General features: G+C 47.1%; 1 protein-coding gene across 1 annotated transcript; it reads left to right on the plus strand.

The window, feature by feature from the left end:
• Nucleotides 1-10,494: 10,494 nt before the first annotated feature.
• LOC135902079 (uncharacterized) lies at nucleotides 10,495-12,483 on the plus strand. Its single transcript, XM_065431992.1, has one exon. The coding sequence runs from the start codon at nucleotides 10,495-10,497 to the stop codon at nucleotides 12,481-12,483; it is 1,989 nt and encodes a 662-aa protein (XP_065288064.1).
• Nucleotides 12,484-23,988: the final 11,505 nt, after the last annotated feature.

Raw genomic sequence — 23,988 nt, forward strand, 5'->3', positions numbered from 1 at the left:
TCGGACATTCGAGTGAACACCCGAAAAAATCTTCTGGCGGTTGATGTCCAGCATGCGGCTGCTTTGACCACTCTACGCAGCGTAACGGACCTCGATGGCATTCAGGTGCGCTCTTACATCCCTCTGGGATCTGACGTAGTCACCGGCGTTATCTACGACGTAGACGTCGCCATCCTTAATAACGACTTGCCGATTCTTATCAAGCCAGCCAATGATGAGGTCATCGTTGATGTTAAGCGGCTAGGCAGTTCACGCTGCGTGAAAATAGCATTCAAGGGCAAACATATACCCTCGCATGTCAAGGTTGGACACTTCAGACATGCAGTGCGGCCTTTCATTGCGAAACCTCTCCAGTGCCGCAAATGCATGAAACTGGGACACGTGAGCAGCGTCTGCGAAAATCAGGCAGCATGCCCCCGCTGCGGAGAGCCCCACGCTGCAGATAAATGTGGCGCGACTGTGGTGAAGTGTTCAAACTGCGGAGGATCACATGAAGCTTCATCGAAGAAATGCCCACATATTAAGAAGGAAATGGCCATCTTGAAAGAGATGGCGAGAGATCATTCATCTCATCGCGAAGCCGCCGAAAAAATCAGGAAGCGACGTTCACGTCACCGGCGCTCCTCAAGACAGGCTTCTCAAGGAAGGCGCATGCCACTTCCTACAACACCACCTCCTCCTCCACCGCCTAGGCCAGACAATGTGGAAAGGACCGCGAAGAGCAAGTCCACTGAGAAGGCCACATCTGCCGAATCTTGGCCGGCTCTACCAAAACGACAACATTCACCAACAGAATCACAGCAAACTTTCGCTGGACAACCCCCGACGTCTACTGTCGGCGATGTGTGCGACCAAGACAGGCAGGTGGCTGATATGCTGCAATCGCTCATTAATACAATGCGCATTATACTGAACAAGCTGCAAACACCAGCAGCTCGAAGCGCTCTGCAAATACTGGATGCACTAAATCCAGTGCTTGCTAGCATCGTTTAAGCACCATGGCTCGACCAATAGTCCCCTTCCGCACTGAACTTAAAAGTGTGTCGATCTTTCAATGGAATGCCAGGGGTCTAAGGACCCGTATATCAGACTTTCGACAATTCATTTTCACAAATCGCTTCCCCATACTGGTAATTTGCGAACCAAATACATCAACTCCACTCAGACTGTCCGGTTATGAATCTTTCGTCTCGTCCACACGCGGTGCGAGTACGAAAGTGATCATCTACATCCGCACGGACTTCACATATGTCGCTAACGCAATAGAGCCTCATGACGACAACCAATATGTCTGCCTAAATGTCCAAAAGAAGAATGTGTCATTTACACTAATTGGTGCCTACATATCCCCAGCGGGTCACTTTGACGGCGAACGACTCAAGAAAATATTACTAATGAACAATGGTCCCTGGGTTATCACAGGTGACTTCAACGCGCATCACCAGCTATGGGGAAGCACTAAAATGGACTCCAAAGGCAGGAGCCTTGCCTCCTTTGCTGCCGACCATGATTTGTGCTGTGTAAATGACGGCAGCCCTACATTTCTGCGAGGCACGACCTACAGTAGCTGCTTGGACTTGACTTTGGTGTCGCGGCGCTTTGCCTCGAGCGTCCAATGGTTTACAGACGTAGAAACACATGGAAGCGACCATATTCCAACATACATAACGATTAGAGGAATTGACCAACGCTCCTCTACTGTGTTGCGTACAGTTGATTGGACAAAATTTAAGAAGGATATGGATGACACTTGTCGGGAAGGCCTCTCACACACTTTCGAAGAAACAATCGCAGAGGCATTGAAAACGTCCATGTGCTCGCTTACAAGGTCAACAAGGCGAACAGACTTGGACGTGGAACTGGATAGGCTGCGTGCGACACGCCGACAGGCGGAGAGGAGGTATCGGCGCACGAAGTCCGTCTTGGATCTGAGGGCTTCACGGCGCATACAAAAGAAAATCCAACGTCGCATGGATAAATTGGAAGATAAGCGATGGAAAACATTCTGTCAGTCGCTTGATCCCCGAAAATCGCTCTCGCACATATGGAGAACGGTTAGGGGTCTTCGCTCATCTCCGCATCAAAGGAAGCCCTTCGCTGCTCTGGCCCTCTACCAACTTCGCTCGGAACTTCAATTGGCTGAAGAGTTCTGCGCACGGATTGCTGGGTCCGTGGCCATCATTACTGACGCAGCATTGAATGACATCCCTGAGGCACGTGTACCAGAAATCAACGTGCTATTTTCACTCGAAGAGCTCGATGCTGCGTTGGCGACTTGCAGGCGTTCTTCGTCACCAGGACCTGATGGCATCACGTATGCTGCCCTATGCCACCTTGGACATGAGGCACGTGATGAGCTTCTCAACTACTACAATGAGTCTTGGCAGAACGGCGCCGTTCCTAAACAATGGAAATCGAGCCGCTTGATCCCCATTCTGAAACCTGGAAAGTCACCGCTTGAGATCTCATCATATCGTCCGATTGCGCTTTCGAGCTGCGTCGGCAAAGTGATGGAAAGAATGATTCTTGCCCGATTGGAATGGTACCTAGAACGATTCAACATCTATCCGAACGCCATGACAGGCTTCCGTCGGGGTCGCACGTCCATAGACAACGTCATTGACATCGTAACATGGGTCCAAAATCAAAAAAGCCTCAAGCGCCTGTCTGCGGCACTTTTTCTGGATATAAAAGGAGCCTATGATAACGTCACCCATGAGGCCATACTAAACTCACTTGAGGCTGTTGGAGTTGGTGGCCGGATGTATCAATGGATTCAAGACTATTTGACTGAAAGGCGTTTTTTCTTACAGACCGAAGACGGCCCAACTTCACACCATTACATTTGCCGTGGTGTGCCGCAAGGTGGAGTGTTGAGCCCTATTTTGTTCAACCTCGTCCTGGTAGGACTAGCGGATTACCTACCGCAGACAGTACATGTCTCAATATACGCCGACGACATTTGCATCTGGGCCTCTGCGGTGACTCGCCCTCAGCTAAGAGCCAGGCTTCAGCGGGCGGCAACCATGACGGCTTCTTATCTCCGAGAACAAGGCCTCAGTGTGTCTACTGAGAAGTGCGCATTACTTGGTTTTACGCGGAAACAAATGTCATCGTATCCTGTTACCATCAATGGTCAAGCTGTATTCTATGTTAAGACACATCGGTTTCTGGGCGTCATCATTGACCGCAACCTCTCGTGGAGCCCTCACTGCGTCTATCTGAAGAAGAAGCTAGTCGCCATTGCTCAAGTCTTCAAATTTCTATGCGGGAAAAACTGGGGTACACCAGTCCATTCTATGTTGCAGCTGTACAGGGTTCTGTTTCTCGGACTCCTACGTTACAGCCTACCAGTGTTGTCCAATGCATGCAAGACGAACTTTCGCACCTTGGAGAGCATACAAGGTCAAGCCCTACGCACGTGTTTGGGGCTGCCTCGGTGCACGTCAACAGCAGCAACAATTGCCATCGCAGGAGACCATACAATCCAGACACATGTAGCTGTCGACTCTCTCAGAGCGCACATTCGCCATCTGTCAAGGATCCCCGACCACCATTTGGCCTCCCTACCAGCCGAGAGACCTCAAGCGACCTTTTCACGAATGATTAACGCTCATAAAGAGTACATACCAGCAAGTTTTACACCGGCGGCGAAGCCTTCCTCCCCCCTGTGGTGCCTGCGACAGCCTCAAGTGAATTTTGATATTCCTGGAATTACAAAAAAGTCCAATCATCCATCGCCGGCTCTGAAGCAACTTACACTCCTATTACTGCACCAGACGTATCATGACCGCATACACATATATACCGATGGTTCAACCTCACCTACCAGCTCAACTGCCGCATTCGTCGTTCCAGCCAAGAACGTTACAGTTAAATTCAAACTGTCGCACACGACTACATCTACATCGGCAGAACTTGCAGCTCTCCATGCCGCTATGATGTACATCACCGAAGAGCCAACAGAGAAGTGGGTCGTATTTTGCGACTCCAAGGCAGCCCTTCATAGCATCAAGTCCGCGTTACGTCACAGAACTTACGAGCAAATGACATCTGAAATCAGGGAACTGCACCACCATGCTCTGGTAAGAGGACACCACATTGTATTTCAGTGGATTCCTGCTCACTGTGGCATCGTCGGCAACAACCTAGCTGACAAGGCTGCCCGGTGTGCCCACGAAGATACAAAGACGCGTCCAACACCTTTGGCGAGGTCGGACGCTGCCAGAGAACTTCGCCTACTTGCGCGCAAGAAGTCCCAAGATCTCTGGACATCAAGTGGCTTCAATTGCAGATTACGTCAACTGGACCCCACGCTACGGCTACAACTGCCACCTAGCCTTTCCCGCGGCGAAGCAACCTTGTTGTGTCGCTTGTGGTTGGGAGTGGCGTTCACGAACGCATACTCCTACCGTATGGGAATGGCCGAGAGCCCGATGTGCGACTCCTGCGGGTGCGAGGAGTCCATCGAGCACGTATTGTGTACCTGCCCTCGCTACGATGTCCACCGCCTCCCTCTGCGGGCACCTTTACACAGACTAGACTCGAGACCATTCACCGAGTCAAAGATACTCGGACCGTGGCCACAACCGTCACTGGCTCGAAAAGCGATTCGTGCACTAGTGCGGTACTTAAAGTGCACGGGCTTAAGAGACCGCTTATAGTGTCATTGTGTAAGGTGTCCCTCCCACATGTACTCAGTGCTGACTCTCTCCCTTTCTTCCTCTTTCTATTCCCCTTTCCCCCACCCCCAGTGTAGGGTAGCAAACCGGATGCTGTTCTGGTTGACCTCCCTGCCTTCCCTACCCTTGCTTTCTCTCTCTCTCTCTTGTTCATTTAGAAGCAAAAAAGGATTCGGTATTATATTCCATATTTCACTACCCTCCTTTCCCGATAATTTCACTCCACCCAATTGAAAGATTTAATTATTCGAAGATTTAGTCGGCCTGCTCTCACGTACATTTTTTTTTTCTTCTTAAGAACCCGTGTGTGTGAGTGTATAATAAGGCCTTCGTTCAGCGCCAGTCTTAGCATTGAGAAGACCGCTCAATCGTAGCCCGATGATCCCGTTTCGTTTGTTAAAGACAAGCATTCTTTGCCTCTTCACCGGGGTATCGGGTACTCACCGTTGTTTCTTCGCCAGATATACCGGGTGTTTCAGCGAACACTTTCGAAACTTTCAAACTTGGCTGTGGGAGATAGCATAATTCTAGTCTATAAGCTGGCCTATTCGAAGGGACGGATAATACTTGAAAATTTTTAAGGCATAATCGACTAATTAACAAAAATTCACTAGTTAAGTTTATAACTAATTACCTTATAGCACATATTACATATTCTAGCCGGGGAGTTCGCAAGGCGTATCCACTTGGAACGAATTCTCAGGATCACACCAGTTTCGATATATTAATTCGCGAAATTTGCGTAGAAATGCGTTGGTGTTCCAGTTCCCACTTCAATGCATAAAACGAAGTTTTGTTAAGAAAGTATGCGGAAGAAAAGTGCATTCTTACCGCGAGTTTGACAGCGCATATCTCGTAAATGGTGTCGTCCACACAATATTTTTCAAGTGTATATGCCTTGCATTCCTACTGGCTAAAATGAGTAAATTGGAATAGGTGTCATAAGGTACTTAGGTAAAAACTTATTATTAAATAAATTTGGTTAATTAGTCCATTATGGATTTACTTTAATTCTTTTGTTACGAGTAACGTCCGCCTCTTCGAGTAGACCTGCTTATGGACTAGAATTGTGCTACCAGCCACAAGCAATTAAAAAAAAAAACATGTTCGAAAGTATTTGTATTTGTGTACATATGTAGAGAATTCAGTTTGCTGAGTATGCCCTGGCTGCCGTCTTGATGAGTAGACAACTTGGGTTTATGCGTTTGTGCCCACTATACTGGTCAATTCCCCAAAATGGGTGTGCCACTGTGACTCGTAGCGTATGAAGCCTTAAACGTATTAAAGCAAAACTTTCTTTGCATCTTCGCATCTTCGCATCCTTGTATCTTTGCGTAATTTCTTTGCATACTTGCATCCTGCGACCTCGGAATTCGCAGCGCAAAGCGGAAGCCTCTACGCCATCACGGCGGGTATGTGTCATTGGCCATGTGCCACTTGGTATGCGCCGTTGGATAGGCGCCCAAATGAGAGAGAGACAGAGAGAGAGAGAGAGAGAGATTTTTTGTCGCTTAGTGGATTAAAGACAAGCCCAAGAGGCAAGAAGGGAAGAAGCCGGCAATAAAAGCACCTGAACGTAAAGAAAGAAGTGGAAGAAATAGGATCAGAACATGCGTCCAGCGCGAAGCCTTAAGCTACATAGATGTGAGCAAGGAGAAGTGAAGGGAAGGCATCTTAGAAAGCATCAAAGATAGCTTCACTCATCGCCTATTCACGCATATACATGGTGTCCGCAGATCTTTTTACACGTAAACAGATAACATAGCATCGACGCATTAGAACAAAGCGAAATTACAAGGCAGAATAAACGCGGCTTAAGGGTTTAAGTAATATCGACGACAACATTCCATGGTAGCGTTATCGGGGATGCAAGGATCCTGATATCACGAAAATGTGGCTCTAGCTGCCACAATCTTCAATGCGTGCGAAATACACGTGAACCAAATTTAACGCAACCACGCAAAGTCTTCCGATGCTTCCATGTATTACTTCCAGCATCATTCCAATCTCAATGCCGTTGAAAGCGTCGTCAGATTAGTGAAAATGAAGTGTCTGTCTACCGTGCGTCGCCACGCTTTTTTGCACGCAAACATGCATCTCGTGTGCGCGAGCTATTGCCTTTAAAAAAAAAAAGCGACGGACTGAATATGTACGGCCTATATACACTTTTGCTCCTTTGTTCAAGCTCTGCGTCGTACCTTCCTTGTTCATACTGTAACTCTGTTCTCACACACTACGCAGTTGTCGCACTCACGTCGGTGTCGCGAAGTATTACAGCACGCAGCTTCGTCTTTTCCTCATACTCAAGTCTCCGGCGTACGCACTGCACTTAGAACACTGCGTTTTAGAATGCGCCCACGTTGCTATAGCTGCAACGTGCCTTGCGCTGCGGTGCAGAGCGTTAGAATGTATCTCTCCCCGTGGCCACCAGGCGTGGGCGCTGCTGTGCTTGTTTTCTTCTTAAGGTCTCTGCATAGCTTGTCTATCTCAGCGCCATTCCGAGCATTCTCCGAGCGGCGTCGGTTGCTTCTGTTTTTTTTTTTTTTGCTCTTCGTGTGCGTGTGTCTGTCAGACGCGTTTGGCGCGCTTGAAAGCAACAGATTGCCATTCGAGCCAAGGGCAATTTCCCCATACAGTAGTTACCGCTGCACCGAAAGGCTACACAGTTGTTCTACAACGACCTCGTACGAACTTAAATCACGCAAATTTCCCGAATGACGATCTAAAACATGTCCAACTCGTGCCGCCGCACGCGACGGCAGCGCATTGAAGCAGCGCGCAAGTTGATTTGCACAAGCCATAGAGGAAGGAAGGCTCGCCGCGTGCCCTTTTGTCCTCGCCCGATGAAAAGGTCTATACGTCCGTGTCCTTTCCTCAAGCGTGCGCTCCTCCCATCCATCCAGCCCTCCCTCCCTCCCTCCCTCCCTCCCTCCCTCCCTCCCTCCCTCCTCTCTCTCTCTCTATTCGTTTGTTTTTTGCATGCGCTGCGTCTTTGACAGGTGGGAAAAGGCAAGAAGTCACGCTAATGAAATAAACAGTCACTTCGCTGCGACAGAATGTTTTAAAACAGCTCTAAAATTTATACGTCGCACGAAAAGTCACGCATCATTGACTCGCAATATGTTATTGTTGCGCACAAGGTGGACGCCGTGTTCTACTATTCACCGGCAAACAGAACATGCAGGCAGTTGTTACCCTCTACGCGAACCGTCATTCAGCACTCTTAGTGCCTTTCAATACTGCAGTCGCGTTGCCTCGTTGTTCGCAACGTAGAATGACCAATGACGAGACACACACACACACACAAAGACGCGTGCGCGAGCGCTAACTAACGGCAACATGGCTCAGCTCTGATAGTATCGATGCTGAAATTTTGTCCGGCTGTCGTGATTGCGTCATATACCGGTATGATAGATCACTTCAATGACGTTAAATTTAATTTTAACTCTATGCTACAGACCACCAGACAGCCCCGATACGTTTATTTATTAGTTACATGATAATATTACTTTAGTAAAGAAGAATTTTTTGAAGGCAGAAATTTTGCTAACCGATCACTAACTTTCCTGACATCGACTGAAATGGCTTGACCGGTAGCTAAGGCAACTCTAGAAATTTTATTGATTTAACCCTCGATTCTTCTTTTGTTCAGCTAATAAACTAACCCACGCGCGGAACTAGTATTCTGAATCTCATTTTAACTACCGCTCCCAAAAAAAGTTGACGCCATCGCATGTACTGATGGCGTTAGTAAACACGAGTTAATCCAGTTAAAAGTTAATGTCTCTTACCAGTCACGTCAAGCAATGCCTAAGCACATCTTAAATTATAAAGAGGCCTAGCTTTCCTCTATAAAACTATGATTAGAACACTTCTCAGTTTCACTCCTCGCAACTTTCTCACAACGAACAGTGTATGAAACTCGCGGACTCTACAAAGAACTAAGTACTAGAACAAACACATATTTACACAACCAAATTATTCTCCCGCTTAAATGTATCGAAACCTTGGTTTCACTGGGCCCTACACAGTTTAAGAAACAAAAAACGAGCGCCTTTCTTTAGAGCTGCTAAACTTTTGAAGACGCCTGTAACAGGCTGTAGTTGCTCAGCGGCTTTATATGGTGTTGCGCTGCTAAGCAAGAGGTCGCAGGATCGAATCCCGGCCGCGGCGGCCGCATTTCGATGGGGGTGAAACGGAAAAACGCCCGTACCCCGTGCATTGGGGGCACCTTAACGATCCACTGGTGGTCAAAATTAACCCGGAGTACCCCACTACGGCATGCCTCATATAATCAAATCGTAGTTTTGACACATAAAATCCCCTTATTTCCCTCAAGACCGGCATCATGGACAAAGTACAACACCAAAAAAAAAAGAATTGTAGCGCACCGTTTGAAAGGCAAAAAGAAATTTCTTTGCATATGACTTGCTATCACTAATTATAAATAACCCTAAAACCATTACTGCTTGATGGTTTCGGCATTCCAGTTTATTGAGAAGCCTGTGCATCCGCTTCTAACAATCACTATCACTTTTCTTTCGCTATGGTTATCCATGGAGATCATTCCAATATGCCGTTACCGACAGAAATAGAATACCCGTCCATGAAACCTATAAGATTTGCTGGCATTTCCTCACCAATCAGCAAGCTTAAGGTACTATACTTGCGCTGGGGTTGAACTTATGAAGCACACTGCCGCCCCTTCTATTTTTATACTTTGCCACATGTTTCAACAATCATTATTTCCATACGACTGGAAGCTAGGTAAGGCAATCCCCGTATTCATTAACTCCGGTAACAAAAGTAGTATTACAATCAACTGCCGTCCTATATCTCTAGCGAGCATCTCTAGCAGAACATTCTGAACATATAGTTTTTGTCTAACTTTGGGGAGCACTTGGAAATAGTGGTTTATTCTTTTCTGACAAGCATGGATTTAGAAATATTTCCTGTGAAACAATATTATAAGAATCTCCTAATGACTTTCAAGCAAGTATGAACGATAATATACAAACAGATTCGGCATTTACCAATTTTTCGAAGGCCTCTGATAGTGTCGCGCACGGTCGACTAATTGCTAAATTGTCCTGACTTAATCTTGACTCCTTAACAATTTCATGGCTTCGAAACTTCTTATCGTTTCGTAAACAGCTCAAAGTTGTTGACAACTATATACTGTTCTAATCTATATAGATTGCGTGGGATCCGGTGTACACCAAAGGACCATTCTAGGCCCATGTTTATTCCTCATCTTCATATACGACTTTCCTTCTGTAATTTCATCGAATATGTCATTGTGTGCAGACGACCATGCGGTATACCGCAAGATCGGTTCGCATTGTGACCATATCGCTCTTCAACAAGAGCTTGGCTGTGCCTCACACTGCTGTTTGTCTTGGCAAATGTCGCTAAAGATGGAAGAATGCAAGTTAATTACATTTAGCCTTAAACGCCTAAAGTCTTCATTTAGCTGCACTCTCAAAAGTCGTTCTCTTTCCAGCACATTCTCGGACAAGTATCTAGGTGTCCATCTCGCATTTATTCTCACTTGGCCAACTCATATCGCTGTACCAAATTCCTCGCTTTTCACAACAAAGTGGAAGGTAGTGCTGTCTGTGGCCACCGCTGCAGCGAGAAAACTATTGAACACGTTCTTTGCCGTTGTCCTCGATAAAGGGCACACAGGTCGTCACTAGCGACCGCGCTCGACCGTCAAAAACTGGGCTTCGAGAACCTCAGGCCTATATCGCTCACCTCCTGCGTGGGTAAGCTTATGGAGCACGTCGTTCTGACGCGGCTCAATAGGTACATGGAGGACAATGGTCTGTATCCGGACACCATGATCGGTTTTCGACCAAAGTTATCGGCATGCGACGTGATGCTGCAGCTCAAAGACCAAATTATAGACAAGCAAACGCGAGACACGAAAGTGATCGTGGGGTTAGATGTGGCAAAGGCATTCGACAACGTGAGGCACGTGTCCATCTTGGAGAATTTGAACTCGCTCAATGTCGGGAAGAGAGTGTACGATTACATCAAGGACTTTCTTACCAACAGGAAAGCCACTCTCAAGATAGGGGAAGAATCTATAAAGAGCATTGACCTGGGTAACGTGGGGACGCCGCAGGGCTCGGTCTTATCACCTACCCTCTTCAACATTGCAATGTTGAAACTCCCCGAACGGTTGGGGGAAATTGAGAATCTAAATTTTACCATATACGCGGATGACTTAACACTATGGATAAACAAGGGCAGTGATGGGCAAATTGAAAGCTCCCTGCAAAATGCAATTGACATTATCGAGGAGTACCTGAAACCCAAAGGACTTAAATGTTCGGCCGAAAAGTCGGAAGTACTGTTCCTGATGCCCCCCGGACAACAGCGGCTTCACCAAAAGCGCGAAGCGGGCATCCACCTGTACGTCAACGGCGCCGAGATCCCCGCGGTCGACAGTATCCGCGTCCTCGGGCTGAGGATTCAGGCAAACCGGAAAAATTATGAAACGCTTGCTAGGTTAGAAGCCAGTTCAAATCAAACGTGTCGTCTTATCAGGCGAATAGCGAACAGGCACGCTGGGATGAAGGAGGCGAATCTCCTGAGGCTAGCACAAGCCTTTGTAATCAGTAGGATAGTGTACGTGGCACCCTACCTCAAGCTCAGTTCTGTAGAACGGAACAAGCTCGAAATCATTTTTAGGAAAAGTGTCAAGGTCGCGCTCGGACTCCCCCCGAACACGCCCACCGGCAAACTTATGAAGCTGGGTGTGTCGAACACTCTCGAGGAACTGTTTGAGGCTGCCGTTACCACGCAGCACCAAAGGCTACTTGGATCTAAAACAGGTAGGAAAATTTTAGAGAAATTAGGCTACGAGCCCAAACATGAGCAAGTGCGCTCAGGAGACATACCCAGACAGATCAGGGACAAGATGAAAATACCTCCGCTACCCAGCAACATGAACCCTGCTTTTCACGACGGCAGACGTAAAGACAGGGCAGAGGCATTACAAGTTAGATACACTTGTCGACAGGACGTCCTATATACGGACGCTGCGGAATATGAAAGCAAAGCGGCACACGCGGCCGTGGCGGTTAGAGAAGATGGAACACCGGTGCCGTGCTGCACAGTCAGTCGCGTCGAGACGGTTGAAGCTGAGGAAGTAGCCATAGCTTTGGCCCTCAGCCAAAGGGGGGTAAATGTGGTCATCAGCGACTCCAAAAACGCTGTGAGAAATTACGAATCGGGGAGAGTGACGGAGACTGCCATCCGTATATTAAACAGGGAAGGAGGACCCAGGCAGCTTGTTCTGCTCGTTTGGGCACCAGCTCACCAGGGACTTAGAGGGAACGAGGAGGCTCATTCGGTCGCCCGAGGTCTCACTTACCGGTCGACCCCCGGAAGCTCCCATACCACCGAAACTATAATCAGAAGAGAGGATATGCGCGCATACCATGAAATCATAGCATACTACAGACTAAATCGCCAAATCTACGCGGGAGCGGACAGAACGCTCAGTAAGGAAGATGAGGTTATGTGGAGGAAATTGCAGACGGGGGTTTTTCCAAACCCCGTACTCTACAGCAAGTGGCACCCAGGAGTGCTCAGGTCAAAGTGCAGGTTCTGTGATGAGGCAGCGAATCTGGTTCACATGGTGTGGACATGTCCGGCTAAACATGATAGCTCGCGCACTCTAGAATCCTGGGAGGCTTTGCTCCCCAGCCCAGACCCCAACGTCCAGCGGGACATCATCGGTCAAGCCCTTGCTGCTGCTGCGTCTCAAGGCATTCCCGCCGACGGCTAGGGGCGAAGGGGGAGAAGCATTTCTCTTCTGACGTTCATTGACTGGTGTTTTTAATAAAGTTCTTCCTCCTCCTCCTTCGACCGTCTTGACGACAGGCTGCTGTTGGAGAAGACATTCCTGGAACGCCTACCTACACAGTCGTCACACCACGAGTCGCTCAAGGCTCCCCTGAAGTTTGTTGTGTTCGAGTGGCCTATTAGAGAGGCTATAGTTTCTGGATATCCAACCTACACTGTCGTCACACCACGAGTCAATAAAGGCTCTCCTGAAGTTTTTTTGTGTCCGAGTGGCCAGGTCATAGTTCCTGGAGCGCCAACCTGCACAGGCATCACACCACGAGTCGGTCAAGGCTCTCCTGGAGTTTTTTGTGTGCGAGTGACCTATTAGAGAGGTTATAGTTCCTGAAATGCCTACCTACACAGTCGTCACACCACGAGTCGGTCAAGGCTCTCCTGAAGTTTTTTTGTGTTTGAGGGGCCTATTAGAGAGGTTATAGTTCCTGGAGCGCCAACCTACACAGTCGCCACACCACGAGTCAGTCAAGGCTCTCCTGGAGTTTTTTGTGTGCGAGTGGCCTATTAGAGAGGTTATACTTCCTGGAACGCCAAACTACACAGTCGTCACACCACGAGTCGGTCAAGGCTTTCCTGAAGTTTTTTGTGTTTGAGGGGCCTATTAGAGAGGTTATAATTCCTGAAACACCAACCTACACAGTCGTCACACCACGAGTCGGTCAAGGCTCTCCTGAAGTTTTTTGTGTCCGAGTGGCCAGGTTATAGTTCCTGGAGCGCCAACCTACACAGTCATCACACCACGAGTCGGTCAAGGCTCTCCTGAAGTTGTTTGTGTCCGAGTGGCCAGGTTATAGTTCCTGGAGCGCCAACCTACACAGCCATCACACCACGAGTCGGTCAAGGCTCTCCTGGAGTTTTTTGTGTGCGAGTGGCCTATTAGAGAGGTTATAGTTCCTGAAATGCCTACCTACACAGTCGTCACACCACGAGTCGGTCAAGGCTATCCTGAAGCTTTTTGTGTTTGAAGGGCCTATTAGAGAGGTTATAGCTCTTGGAACGCCAACCTACACCGTCGTCACACCACGAATCAGTCAAGGCTCTCCTGAAATTTTTTGAGTTCGAGCGGCCTATTAGAGAGGTTATAGTTCCTGAAACGCCTACCTACACAGTCGTCACACCACGAGTCGGTCAAGGCTCTCCTGAAGTTTGTTGTGTTCGAGTGGCCAGGTTATAGTTCCTGGAGCGCCAACCTACACAGTCGTCACACCACCAGTCGGTCAAGGCTCTCCTGAAGTTTTTTTGTGTTCGAGCGGATTATTAGAGAGGTTATACTTCCTGGAACGCCAAACTACACAGTCGTCTCACCACGAGTCGGTAAAGGCTCTCCTGGAGTTTTTTGTGTTTGAGTGGCCTATTAGAGAGGTTATAGTTCGTGGAACACCAACCTACACAGTCGTCACACCACGAGTCGGTCAAGGCTCTCCTGAAGTTTTTTGTGTTCAAGTGGAATATTAGAGAGGCTATAGCTCTTGGAACGCCAACCTACACAGTCGTCACACCACGAGTCGGTCAAGGCTCTCCTGAAGTTTCTTGTGTTTGAGGAGCCTATTAGAGAGGTTATAGTTCCTGAAACGCCTACCTACACAGTCGTCACACCACGAGTCGGTCAAGGCTCTCCTGAAGCTTTTTGTGTTTGAAGGTCCTATTAGAGAGGTTATAGCTCTTGGAACACCAACCTACACAGTCGTCACACCACGAGTCATTCAAGGCTCTCCTGAAGTTTTTTGAGTTCGAGTGGCATATTTATAGTTTCTGAAACGCCTACCTACACAGTCGTCACACCACGAATCGGACAAGGCTCTCCTAAAGTTTTTTTTTTTGAATTCGAGTGGCCTATTAGAGAGGTTATAGTTCCTGGAACGCCAACCTACACAGTCGTCACACCACGAGTCGGTTAAGGGTCTCCTGAAGTTTTTTGTGTTCGAGTGGCGGGACGTTCCCCATCTCGTCTATTTTTTTCGTGTCCTTGCTTTATCTGTCCACTATTCTTTCAGTCTTTCGTTTCACCTTACCCTTCCCCCAGGGCAGGGTAGCAAACTAGAGTATCTCCCGCTTAACCTCCTTGCCTTTCGCACCCCTGTTTTTCTTTTCTGTTTCTCACATATCCGTGTAATTCCAGCAAAAGCATCACAAACGCGGGGTTCTTCAGGGTTCCGTGTTCGAGCGCCTTCTTTTCCTCATCTGCATCAATGATCCTCCTACTTCAGTTCATTAAAATATAATATTATTCACTGATGAATGCATACGTACTTTACACGAAAATAACTAACCTAACCGACGCATGGAGGTTGCAATTTGGTCTCATTAGCAGTGTTCGTCGGTGTGGCACTTGGAAAAGGAGACTGCGGACCAACAACTTCCAAGTGTAAGTCAGTGAGAATAACATGCTCTGCTATCGAATCTAATTCCCGTTCTTATAGTATTCATGGCTTCCTTCTAACTTCAGTGACTTCGTGCAAGTACCTGGCGTTCACATCACTAATATGACCTTTCCTGGAATTTGCATGTTGAATACATTATTAGTAATGCAAATCGCACGCTTGGCTTCCTTCGCCGCAACTTTTCCCAAGCTCTTGCATCCTTGAACTTCTTTTATACAAGACCTTAGTCCAATCCAAGGTAGAATATGCCGCGTCTGTCTTGGATCCCAAATTTAAATCCCTAATCGCATCCCTTGAATCGCTTTGAAATCATTCTGCACGCTTCACTATTTTTAATTATTCGCGCCAATCCAGTGTTTCGCAAATGAAAAAATAAATATGTTATAATAATAATAAAAAAACTTCGGATCTTCCTGACCTTTGTGCAAGACGCCGCCACCTAACCCGTCTGTGCGAATTTCACAAAGCTCTTTACTTGATAAAAGCTTGAAACAAACTCTTCTCTCCGTCCCTAGTTACATATCATCGTGCGTTGACAATAATCTCAAAGTTGGCACGCAGAATGGCCATACTAAACGTTATTATAAAGCCTTTTTCACAAATACCAGCGTCAACTAAAATCACCTGCCTGCCTCCGTCGTCTCCCTCGCAGTACCTGCATCCTTCAAGTATGCAAATGAAGAACGTTTTTAATCATGTGTACCTGCTATTATACTTTTCTAATGCGGCTCACACTCCCCATCCTATATATATAATGCCTCACGGCCTTGAGAGTACCTGAATAAATAAATAAATAAATAAATAAATAAATAAATAAATAAATAAATAAATAAATAAATAAATAAATAAATAAATAAATAAATCGTAATCTTCCCGGTGCTCCTTAGTGTACTCGCAAGCTTGCATACGTAACATTTGTCCACCCTCAACTTGATTATGCCGCCCCTATTTGGTCACGCAGCCATGACCTTATCTAATCCTTGACCTTGAAGCAATTCGGAACCGCGCTTCATGATTACAGACTACAGCATATAATCTAGCGTCACTAATATCAATAAAGAGTTAGCATTTTCGCCTTTTAGAAACGCGCTCAATTATTGCGCTACTCATGCAGTGCTTCTTGCTGCACAAAATAATACACAGCAATCATCCGTCTTCTTTACCTCTCCCTCGTCCATACCGTCATAATATTACGCCTGCACAATTACCATAGTGTTCAACGCATATTTGGTCAACCGAACGCGTTTAATTCATCCGCCCTGCCGCAGGTTATTGCATATTGGAATGATTTTCCCGACGCCATTGCAAACATTGTTGATCGTGTGACTTTCAGAAAGGAGGTAAGCAGTCTCTTTACCCAACGTTCATGTTTTGTATGAGCAGTATCCGCATAGGAATGAGTAGGTGTTAAGCACGAAATGATTTAAGCTCCCGTTGTCGGCAACCTAAGAGTCATAGACTTTCATACAATAATTGCTAGGCGGAACTCTGGCGCTAGTGTCAACGGGAGCTGCAATGGTAGCGGTTGGCCACCATGGGAATTATGGGAAGTACGTGGATTTGCCTAAATTTTGTGCTTCTGGCTTTGAACGGCTTCGTGACCTTGTAGTTAAACTCGTCATTTTCAACAACGCGCTGAGTCATAAAGAGGTTAACAAACATAATTAAATTTGCCAGACGGCAGGATTCGAACACAGGGCTTCTAGCACAGAAGCCTGATATTCAAACCATTACGCCGCGGACGCATGGTTTGACAAGCGATGTGAAACACTGTTACGAAATTATCGCGGGCATGCAAGTGCCTAGCGACGCTTGGCGTGTTTCGATTTGGCCACTCGCCAAGCTCAGTCGTTGAAATCAGTAGCGATTGTTCGCGTTCGCAGCGTTTTCTGCACTTCGAAGAGTATAGACTGTTCTGAAATTTACGACAATGAAGCCATACAAAGCGAAGCGTAGTAAAGAAAGCCACAAGAACGTTTGAATACACATGCACGAACATCAGACAAATCCAGGTACTTCCCATCAGTGCCATGTTGGGTCAACGAATGCAGCGCCAGACTTCCCTCTAGTATTACAGCGAAAGCTTTACTGGCCGCGAACTTGCGATTTCGCCGTGGCGCTGCTCCGAGGAAGCAGATGACGCCACAACGCGCGCCATATTTCTCTCTCTCTCTTGCTCCCTAGTCATTACTGCGCATGCGCCACTAGTAGCACCGAGCCACAGGCGTTCAGCCGCTGCGCAGCGCCACGCCTATCTGCCGCCGCCATTTGGTATGACGTCACACGCGTTCCTCGTCGTTGCGTTCGCCTCCTATCGCATCGCCAGCTGCGTCGCATGCCTGATAACATGTCGGAGGATCGAAAAGGAGAGCTCGCGTGCGCCGAACACAGTTGAGGCGGCAGTATGGACGGCGACAATTCCGATAAGCAGGAGGAGGCCTGGAATCGACATCGGAACGAGAGGAAGAGGAAACGAATCGCCCAGGAAACAGACGAACAGCGCACCGAACGACGGGCTAAACGCCGCAACATAGCTAGACAACGAGACTAACCTGGACTTACAATCAAGATTAACCAAGGCTAACCAAGCTATGCCTTAGCTTTCGCTGCGTATATCCTGGCATAGTCCAGGATCACAGCCACCAGAAGGGGTGAACCCCTTCTGGTGGCTGTGAGAAAGGGCGCCGGTGGTATAAAATCATGGCGGTCACGTGGCACGCCGGCCCTCGCGCGGTTTGAGACATACCTATATATGAATAGGCTTATATGCGAAGTCTCTTACATTACCTATGTGCTGGTGAACGGCTGTGTCATCCACAGAATAACGCCATGAAACAACAAACGGTGCCCAAACATTCTGTCTGTAACAAATATATGTTGTCAAGCGCACCGTCGACGGTTTCTGGACAATTCTTTTCAGCCGAGGAAAGGGGCAAACCTAGCAGAAAGCACGACACCTAGTAAAATAGCAAACACTGTAAGAACGCTTACTCGGCGGCTTTATTTCCCACGGCTGCAACCGCTATAACGATATGCGTCAACACGGCTTCACTGTGAAAGTTCTGCTGTCCTCGCACGTATGCCTGAGGAACTCTTAACTGATTTCTTAAGTTGCGGTACACAAGCACAGATTACGCGAGCCAAGTCCTCGCCAACGCTGCAAGTGTAGTGCCTTAAAGTACAGCCAAGGCCCATTCACGTTGTTGATCGGTATTGCTTGTCGCGTTGTCTCGACAAGGGAGTGATCACTCGCGCTCAACTACTGTCGCATTAACGAATCATTTATTTAATATTGCGGTGAGCGCTGGTGGGATCAGAGCCTCGGATGTGGCCTCCATAGCCGCGGATGTAATACGGCGCTTAGGGAACAACAGGCATGAATGCGTCCGTGATCACATAGCGCAGTGTGTCACTGTGCGATAAAAATATTGACCGTTTATTAGTACTATGCTGCTACGAAGTGACTGCGTAATTTGCGCCGGTTTTCAACTGAACGTTGTTCTGATACCCCCAAAGAGATTTTTTTTGTTTGTTTATGAATGTTTAGTGCGGGCAATAGCGTCATCCCTTCACCTGCCACACGTACGTGGTCCATGAACTAACGCTGCCCGTACATCTCGTACAACGAAGGCACTTTTAGCCTTGCTTGGAGACACTGGTTCCAATGAGGTACTTTTATATCGTTAAGTGTTGCAGTATACATTGCGTATATGCTTTGCATATCAATTCATTTTTATTGTACCCACCTCGAGTAGCATGTTACGTATTTCGCCAAGTCTACCTCTCCTGGATCAAATAAAGAGCAGCCTCCCCTCCCCCTTTTTCCTCTTCCAAAAAATTTGAACGCATTTACTGAACCTTGTTTCTCGTTCGATATATTCAACGTTAGAAAACTCGTAACATGAGCTATTTAATATATCAAATCACACTGTCGTTTGACTATACTGCGGTTCGCTTAAGACACGTGGATTGAACGACAGCAATAGTAGGATCTTCGAAACATTTGACGTCAAGAGCATCGGGGACACGTACGTTAGTCGAGCGTCTATCAAGGTTTCAGACGGGAAACTGCGTATTTTCTTAGCATGTGACACTCACCACGCATGAACCACCGTGTTTTCAACTTCCATTCCCACACTACCTCTCATGTGGACATTTGTGACCACGTGCTCCTTCTAATTTTTGCTGTCTTCATAACGAGTAGTAGCTACATTTAGTGACGTTCTTTTAGAACAAATCGTCCATTTGACAATCGAAGCTCGTGCTGTGTTGTGTTTCATTCGCTTTTCGAGCCGAACTTACAGCACACGAAGCACTGCCTATGCTAATTTAAGCTCAACTAGGCGTGTTCATAAATTATTCAGCACGGCTCTGTTTATTCAGGCAATCGGAATTCACAAACCAACACCACTTCTTCAGCGAGCTTTTCAGCCCATTACCCAAATTTGCAGTATTCCGACCAGAACACTACTAAGAGTAACTTTTTTTTTGTCGCTTTTCTGCATGCAGTGCACTTGACAAATCATTTTAACTAATGTTCACGAGGAGGCCGAGCTTTGGTTCAGCTTGCTGCACTTAAAAACCACTTAACGTTAATCAATCTTCTGGATGTTCACTAACCATAACTAAGCCAACGCAGAAGCGATTGTTTGAAATACGGAAGTGATTAGTCTGTAGCGGCTTTCTGTAAATAGTACTGTGGTATTAATCACGGACAAACAACTGATTCCTTCGGGGCACGCAAGCGTTTCTATTCAATGAATGTTTGATATTAAACTTTACAATAACCCTTTGTAGTGGGCACCCCTTTAATCTTCATAAAAGCCGTTCACACTGAGGCGAAGTATCATATACGATACATAAAACTTGCTACAGAAGAACCAAACAAACAATACAAATCGTAATAAAGATGCTTCAACAACACTATTTCACAGCATATTCACGTTACTTTATACAATGCCGCATGCTTGATTATAAAACGCACAGTATGAATACACGTGCGAGACCTGGACTTCGTATGGGCATTGCAGCACTATTCCTTGAAGCAAATGTCGAGGATGAAGTCAGGTCCGCAGTATGATGGCATTATATATATATAAATTTTTTATATCGAACTAGGAGAAATTTGTTATCTTGTAAATACTTGTCAGTTCTTTGCCTACCAATAAGGTAGGCTTTTGATGACCAGAATATGCAGGTAGTTCATCTGGGGTCAAAAAAGAAAATGCGAACCTGAAAAACAAGAAATAACAAAACAATAACACATGCACTTTGCGTATTTGTACAGGATGTCCAAGATAGTGAGACCGAACTTTTGGTTTCTTTAAAGTTTTCTCAATTGCCATGTCCTTCTCTCAAAATTAATTTTACATTATGTTTACCTTTCGACGTGCAACGTTAAGGATTTCGGAACGGTAGTGAAACAGGAGTAGCCCAACGGAAAGAGACGCTGAGTGGTTCTCTCGAATCTATTTGAAGTGCGTCGGTGCCTGGGAGCTTAGACGATGTACTAGCGATAAAGTTTCAAGATCCGGCGCAGGAGTGCCCGCAATGATCACAAGAAAGGAACCGGAAGCGAAACTAGGCGAACATAGGAGAAACGCGAGGAAGAAAAAAAAATAGAGTTGACGACTTGATAAATGCACGAGCGAGCAGCGCAGGTTAGTGAGCTTTTGAGTGAAAAAAATAACGAAGCGAAGAGAAGGAGACTACGCTGGGGCATCGAGAAAGAGAGAGAGAACAGGTGAAAGCCGGGACGAAGAGGCAACTGAGGTCGCAAAACGAGAAGTTAAAAGAAGTAAGACGAGGGAGGAAACGATAAGCTGAGCCAAAAGTCGGCGATGCTCACGCGCAAGCGAAGACTGAGAAGTAAGAAAGTAACGATGAACGTTATTTGAGCCGGACCACTTGTGTGTGGACTGAACGTGCCTTTCTGGAAGCTGGCTGGCACGGTAGCTGCGTTTCCAGTATCCTTAATATTCTTTTTTTTTCCGTCACATTTTTTTTTCGTCTTCTCCTAGTTCGCGAGAGACTCGTGGAGAGATCGCTGGGTCGGCGCCCACAGCTCGGTCTCTTAACGCAGCGTTGGGTCGGTCAAGCTGCGGATAAAGATCAGAGGGCTTCCCGCCAGTTGTTTGCTCCGCAGGTGCCCCGGCTCTCTTATTGTTTTGTTTTCGTTCTTTCTTTTTGTCTCTTATCTCGTTTCCTACAGCTCGCGCCAGCTCCCTTTCCTGTGTATTTTTCTTTCGCCCAGTTCTCTCTTTCTATGTCCACTGATTTCAACGATTCGCGCCGCACGATGGAGTAGTGCTCATTAGCTGCCATCCCGGATTCTACAATATGACGAAAGATGGCACGTAGAGCACTGTTCCTTTTTTTTCTGAGCCTTTCACCGAAGCTTTGATGAAAGTTATTAGCGGGCCTGCACGCGGAAGCAATTTGACTCGTGGAAAACAAGCTTTGATTAGAGGAAAAAAATTAACTTAGTGAACCGAAGGTACTTTGCGCGCATTCGTCTGCCTTGAAGAAAAAAGACAGAGCGAGATAGAAAGAAGATGGGTCCGCAAGAGGTATATTAGAGCATACTCATCTTGACAAAGTGTTTGAAAAGGTAAAATTACACCTGTACTGCTGCTCTTCGCTACTTCGTTAGCAATGGTAGGCAGACACATAGACACACGCAAAAAAAAAAGGCGCAAGTTTTAATAACTGAGTTTGCAAAAGTATCCAGTCGCTTTTCGTTGGGAAGTTTTAGTACTTTAACTAGAGACCGGAACTGTAGGCACTAAAATAATTCTGTTTTAGGCGCCTATAATAGGCACAAAGATGTGCTGTTTAGTCATACATGGTTTAGTACCAACTATCATGCCCCAAGACTAAAACATATGCAAATTCCATGTAGCTGGACAGAACCAAGAATGTAATGTTCTTTGCCATCGCCTGGAGATACTCAGATTACTTTTTTGCATTCCGCCTCATTACATAATTAGTCTTAATTAGTTAACCGGCTTCTCAAATATTATAATTAGATGAAAGGTGTCAATGAGAAAACTGTAGAGCAACACGAAAAACTACCGATACAACTTTATGTTGCTCTATAGGCGCCACATAAAGGTGTTTTTACGAAAGTAAAAAAAAGCCCGGGGATACGCGCAAAGTGCCTCGAGCGGCCAGTTGTGCGGCTATTTTAATGGTCCTTGTCAACAATGCCATGGGGAAGCAGACTATTGCCCAAGCCGAACGTCGCCTTCTACAGGCCCGCGTCTTCGAAGCAAAGGCAACAGTTAAACGCCTGGGAGAACATCTCCCAACGTCGGCTCGAAAAGCGGCTGCCCAACGGATTCCACGGTATTCTGCTTCACGCCAACAGCATTGCCGCCGCCACGCGGGAAGGAAGGTCAACCTGCCAGGATTCAAAGTTCTCCCTTCTTTTACGAAGAGGTGCCGATATTTCGGGTACGCTATAGGTGTTCAGAACCTGTCTTCGTACAGGCTCGACCTGGCAGAGCAAGCACTGCTTAGCCGTGGCCTTAAGTACGACATCGGCACATGACCAAATGTCAGCCAGTTGACTTGCGCCGTGGAACAAGCGGTAGGACTTGTTGAGCCAAGTCTGCAGGAAGAAGGTCACCCACGTGCAAGTTGGGTCGTCTTGAAGGTTGCGAGGGCAAATACTGCGAGGCTGCCAGCAGCAGAAAGAAGCGTGTTGAAGCGGCAAAAAGAAAACGAGGACATAGTCATCCTCCCCGCTGACAAAGCAAATGCCATTGTAGTTTTGGACTTTGTGCACTACGTCAACAAGATAAATGGGCTGCTCCAGGAGATTTTGACCTATGCCTAACTGGCTATGGATCAAAGAAAGAAGGTGGAATCGGAGCTACAGAAGCTGCTCACTGAAGTTTTCAAATTCCCCCTCCCCCCCCACCCCCCACCCCCCCCCCCCCAAAAAAAAGAAGAAAGAATCCCTAGTACAGGTCGTTCTACCACGATGGATTGGTTCCCGTTCTCTACGGACTTCCAAAAATTCACAAGCCCGACGTTCCGGTACGACTCATAGTGGACTACACACACGTTCGCCGCTGTACGAGCTGTCCAGCTACCTGCGCCGCATTTGCCGACCGCTTGCAGGACTCACGTCCACTTTCGTCAGGGACTCCGCTCATGTTACTGAGCAATTAAGAAGCGCCTCCATTGACGACGACGAAGTCATGGTCGCCTTCGACGTGAAGTCAATGTTTACATGTGTGCCTATTGAATATGCGGTCGAGTGCTGCAGGTAACTTCTCGAGGCTGTCTCTTCCTTGCCCGAACGCACATCATTCGAGAACCACGACGTATGCCGCCTTCTAAAATTTTGCCTTGAGAATACGTACTTCCTCTTTAACATGGAGTGTTACAACCAGGTATCCGGCTCAGCGATGGATGCATCTGTGTCCGTCGTTTGCGCCAACGTCGCTCTGGATGATCTGGAAGGTGTTGCCTTGTCTTCTTTTGGTACGCAACCCAACCTCTTTCTAAGATACATGGACGACTGCTTCTACATTACCCGCCGCCGGCACGCAGCACATTTCCTCGAGCACCTAAATTCCTTCAAGCCGAGCATACAGTTCACGGTTGAAGAGGAAACCCATGGACGCATTTCCTTCCTGGGAGCCCACGTAGAGAGAACTTCAGGCGTATTTGAGACCAGTGTGTACGGAAAGCCAGCGCACACGGGAAATTACCTGAACTTCGACTCGACGCACCCAAGTGCACAAAAGCGATCCGTCGCAGCAGCACTCTTTTTCCGGGCATTCCGCGCTTGCTCCAGCCCCACGAAACGTAGGCAAGAGTTGCAGGTTGTAAAAAGGGACCTGGGGGGAAATATCAAGCGGCGACCAATCGTTCAAAAAGGAAGAAAGACGTTTCGGCTCCACTAAGAGAGCCTTGTTCACAATGAATTCTCTTCATAGTGAACTGGGCTCGCGTAGTGGGGCCGATACGTCTTTTTTCCTTTTTCAGCGATTGGTCGGCGCTCGATATTTCCTTACATGAAATTTCCTGACCAGACT

The sequence above is a fragment of the Dermacentor albipictus genome, chromosome 4 (genome assembly GCF_038994185.2).
Source record: "Dermacentor albipictus isolate Rhodes 1998 colony chromosome 4, USDA_Dalb.pri_finalv2, whole genome shotgun sequence".
Lineage (NCBI taxonomy): Eukaryota > Metazoa > Arthropoda > Arachnida > Ixodida > Ixodidae > Dermacentor > Dermacentor albipictus.

Coding starts and splice junctions, on each gene's coding strand:
- LOC135902079 (XM_065431992.1), top strand. CDS start 10,495: ATGGAGGACAATGGTCTGTATCCGGACACCATGATCGGTTTTCGACCA.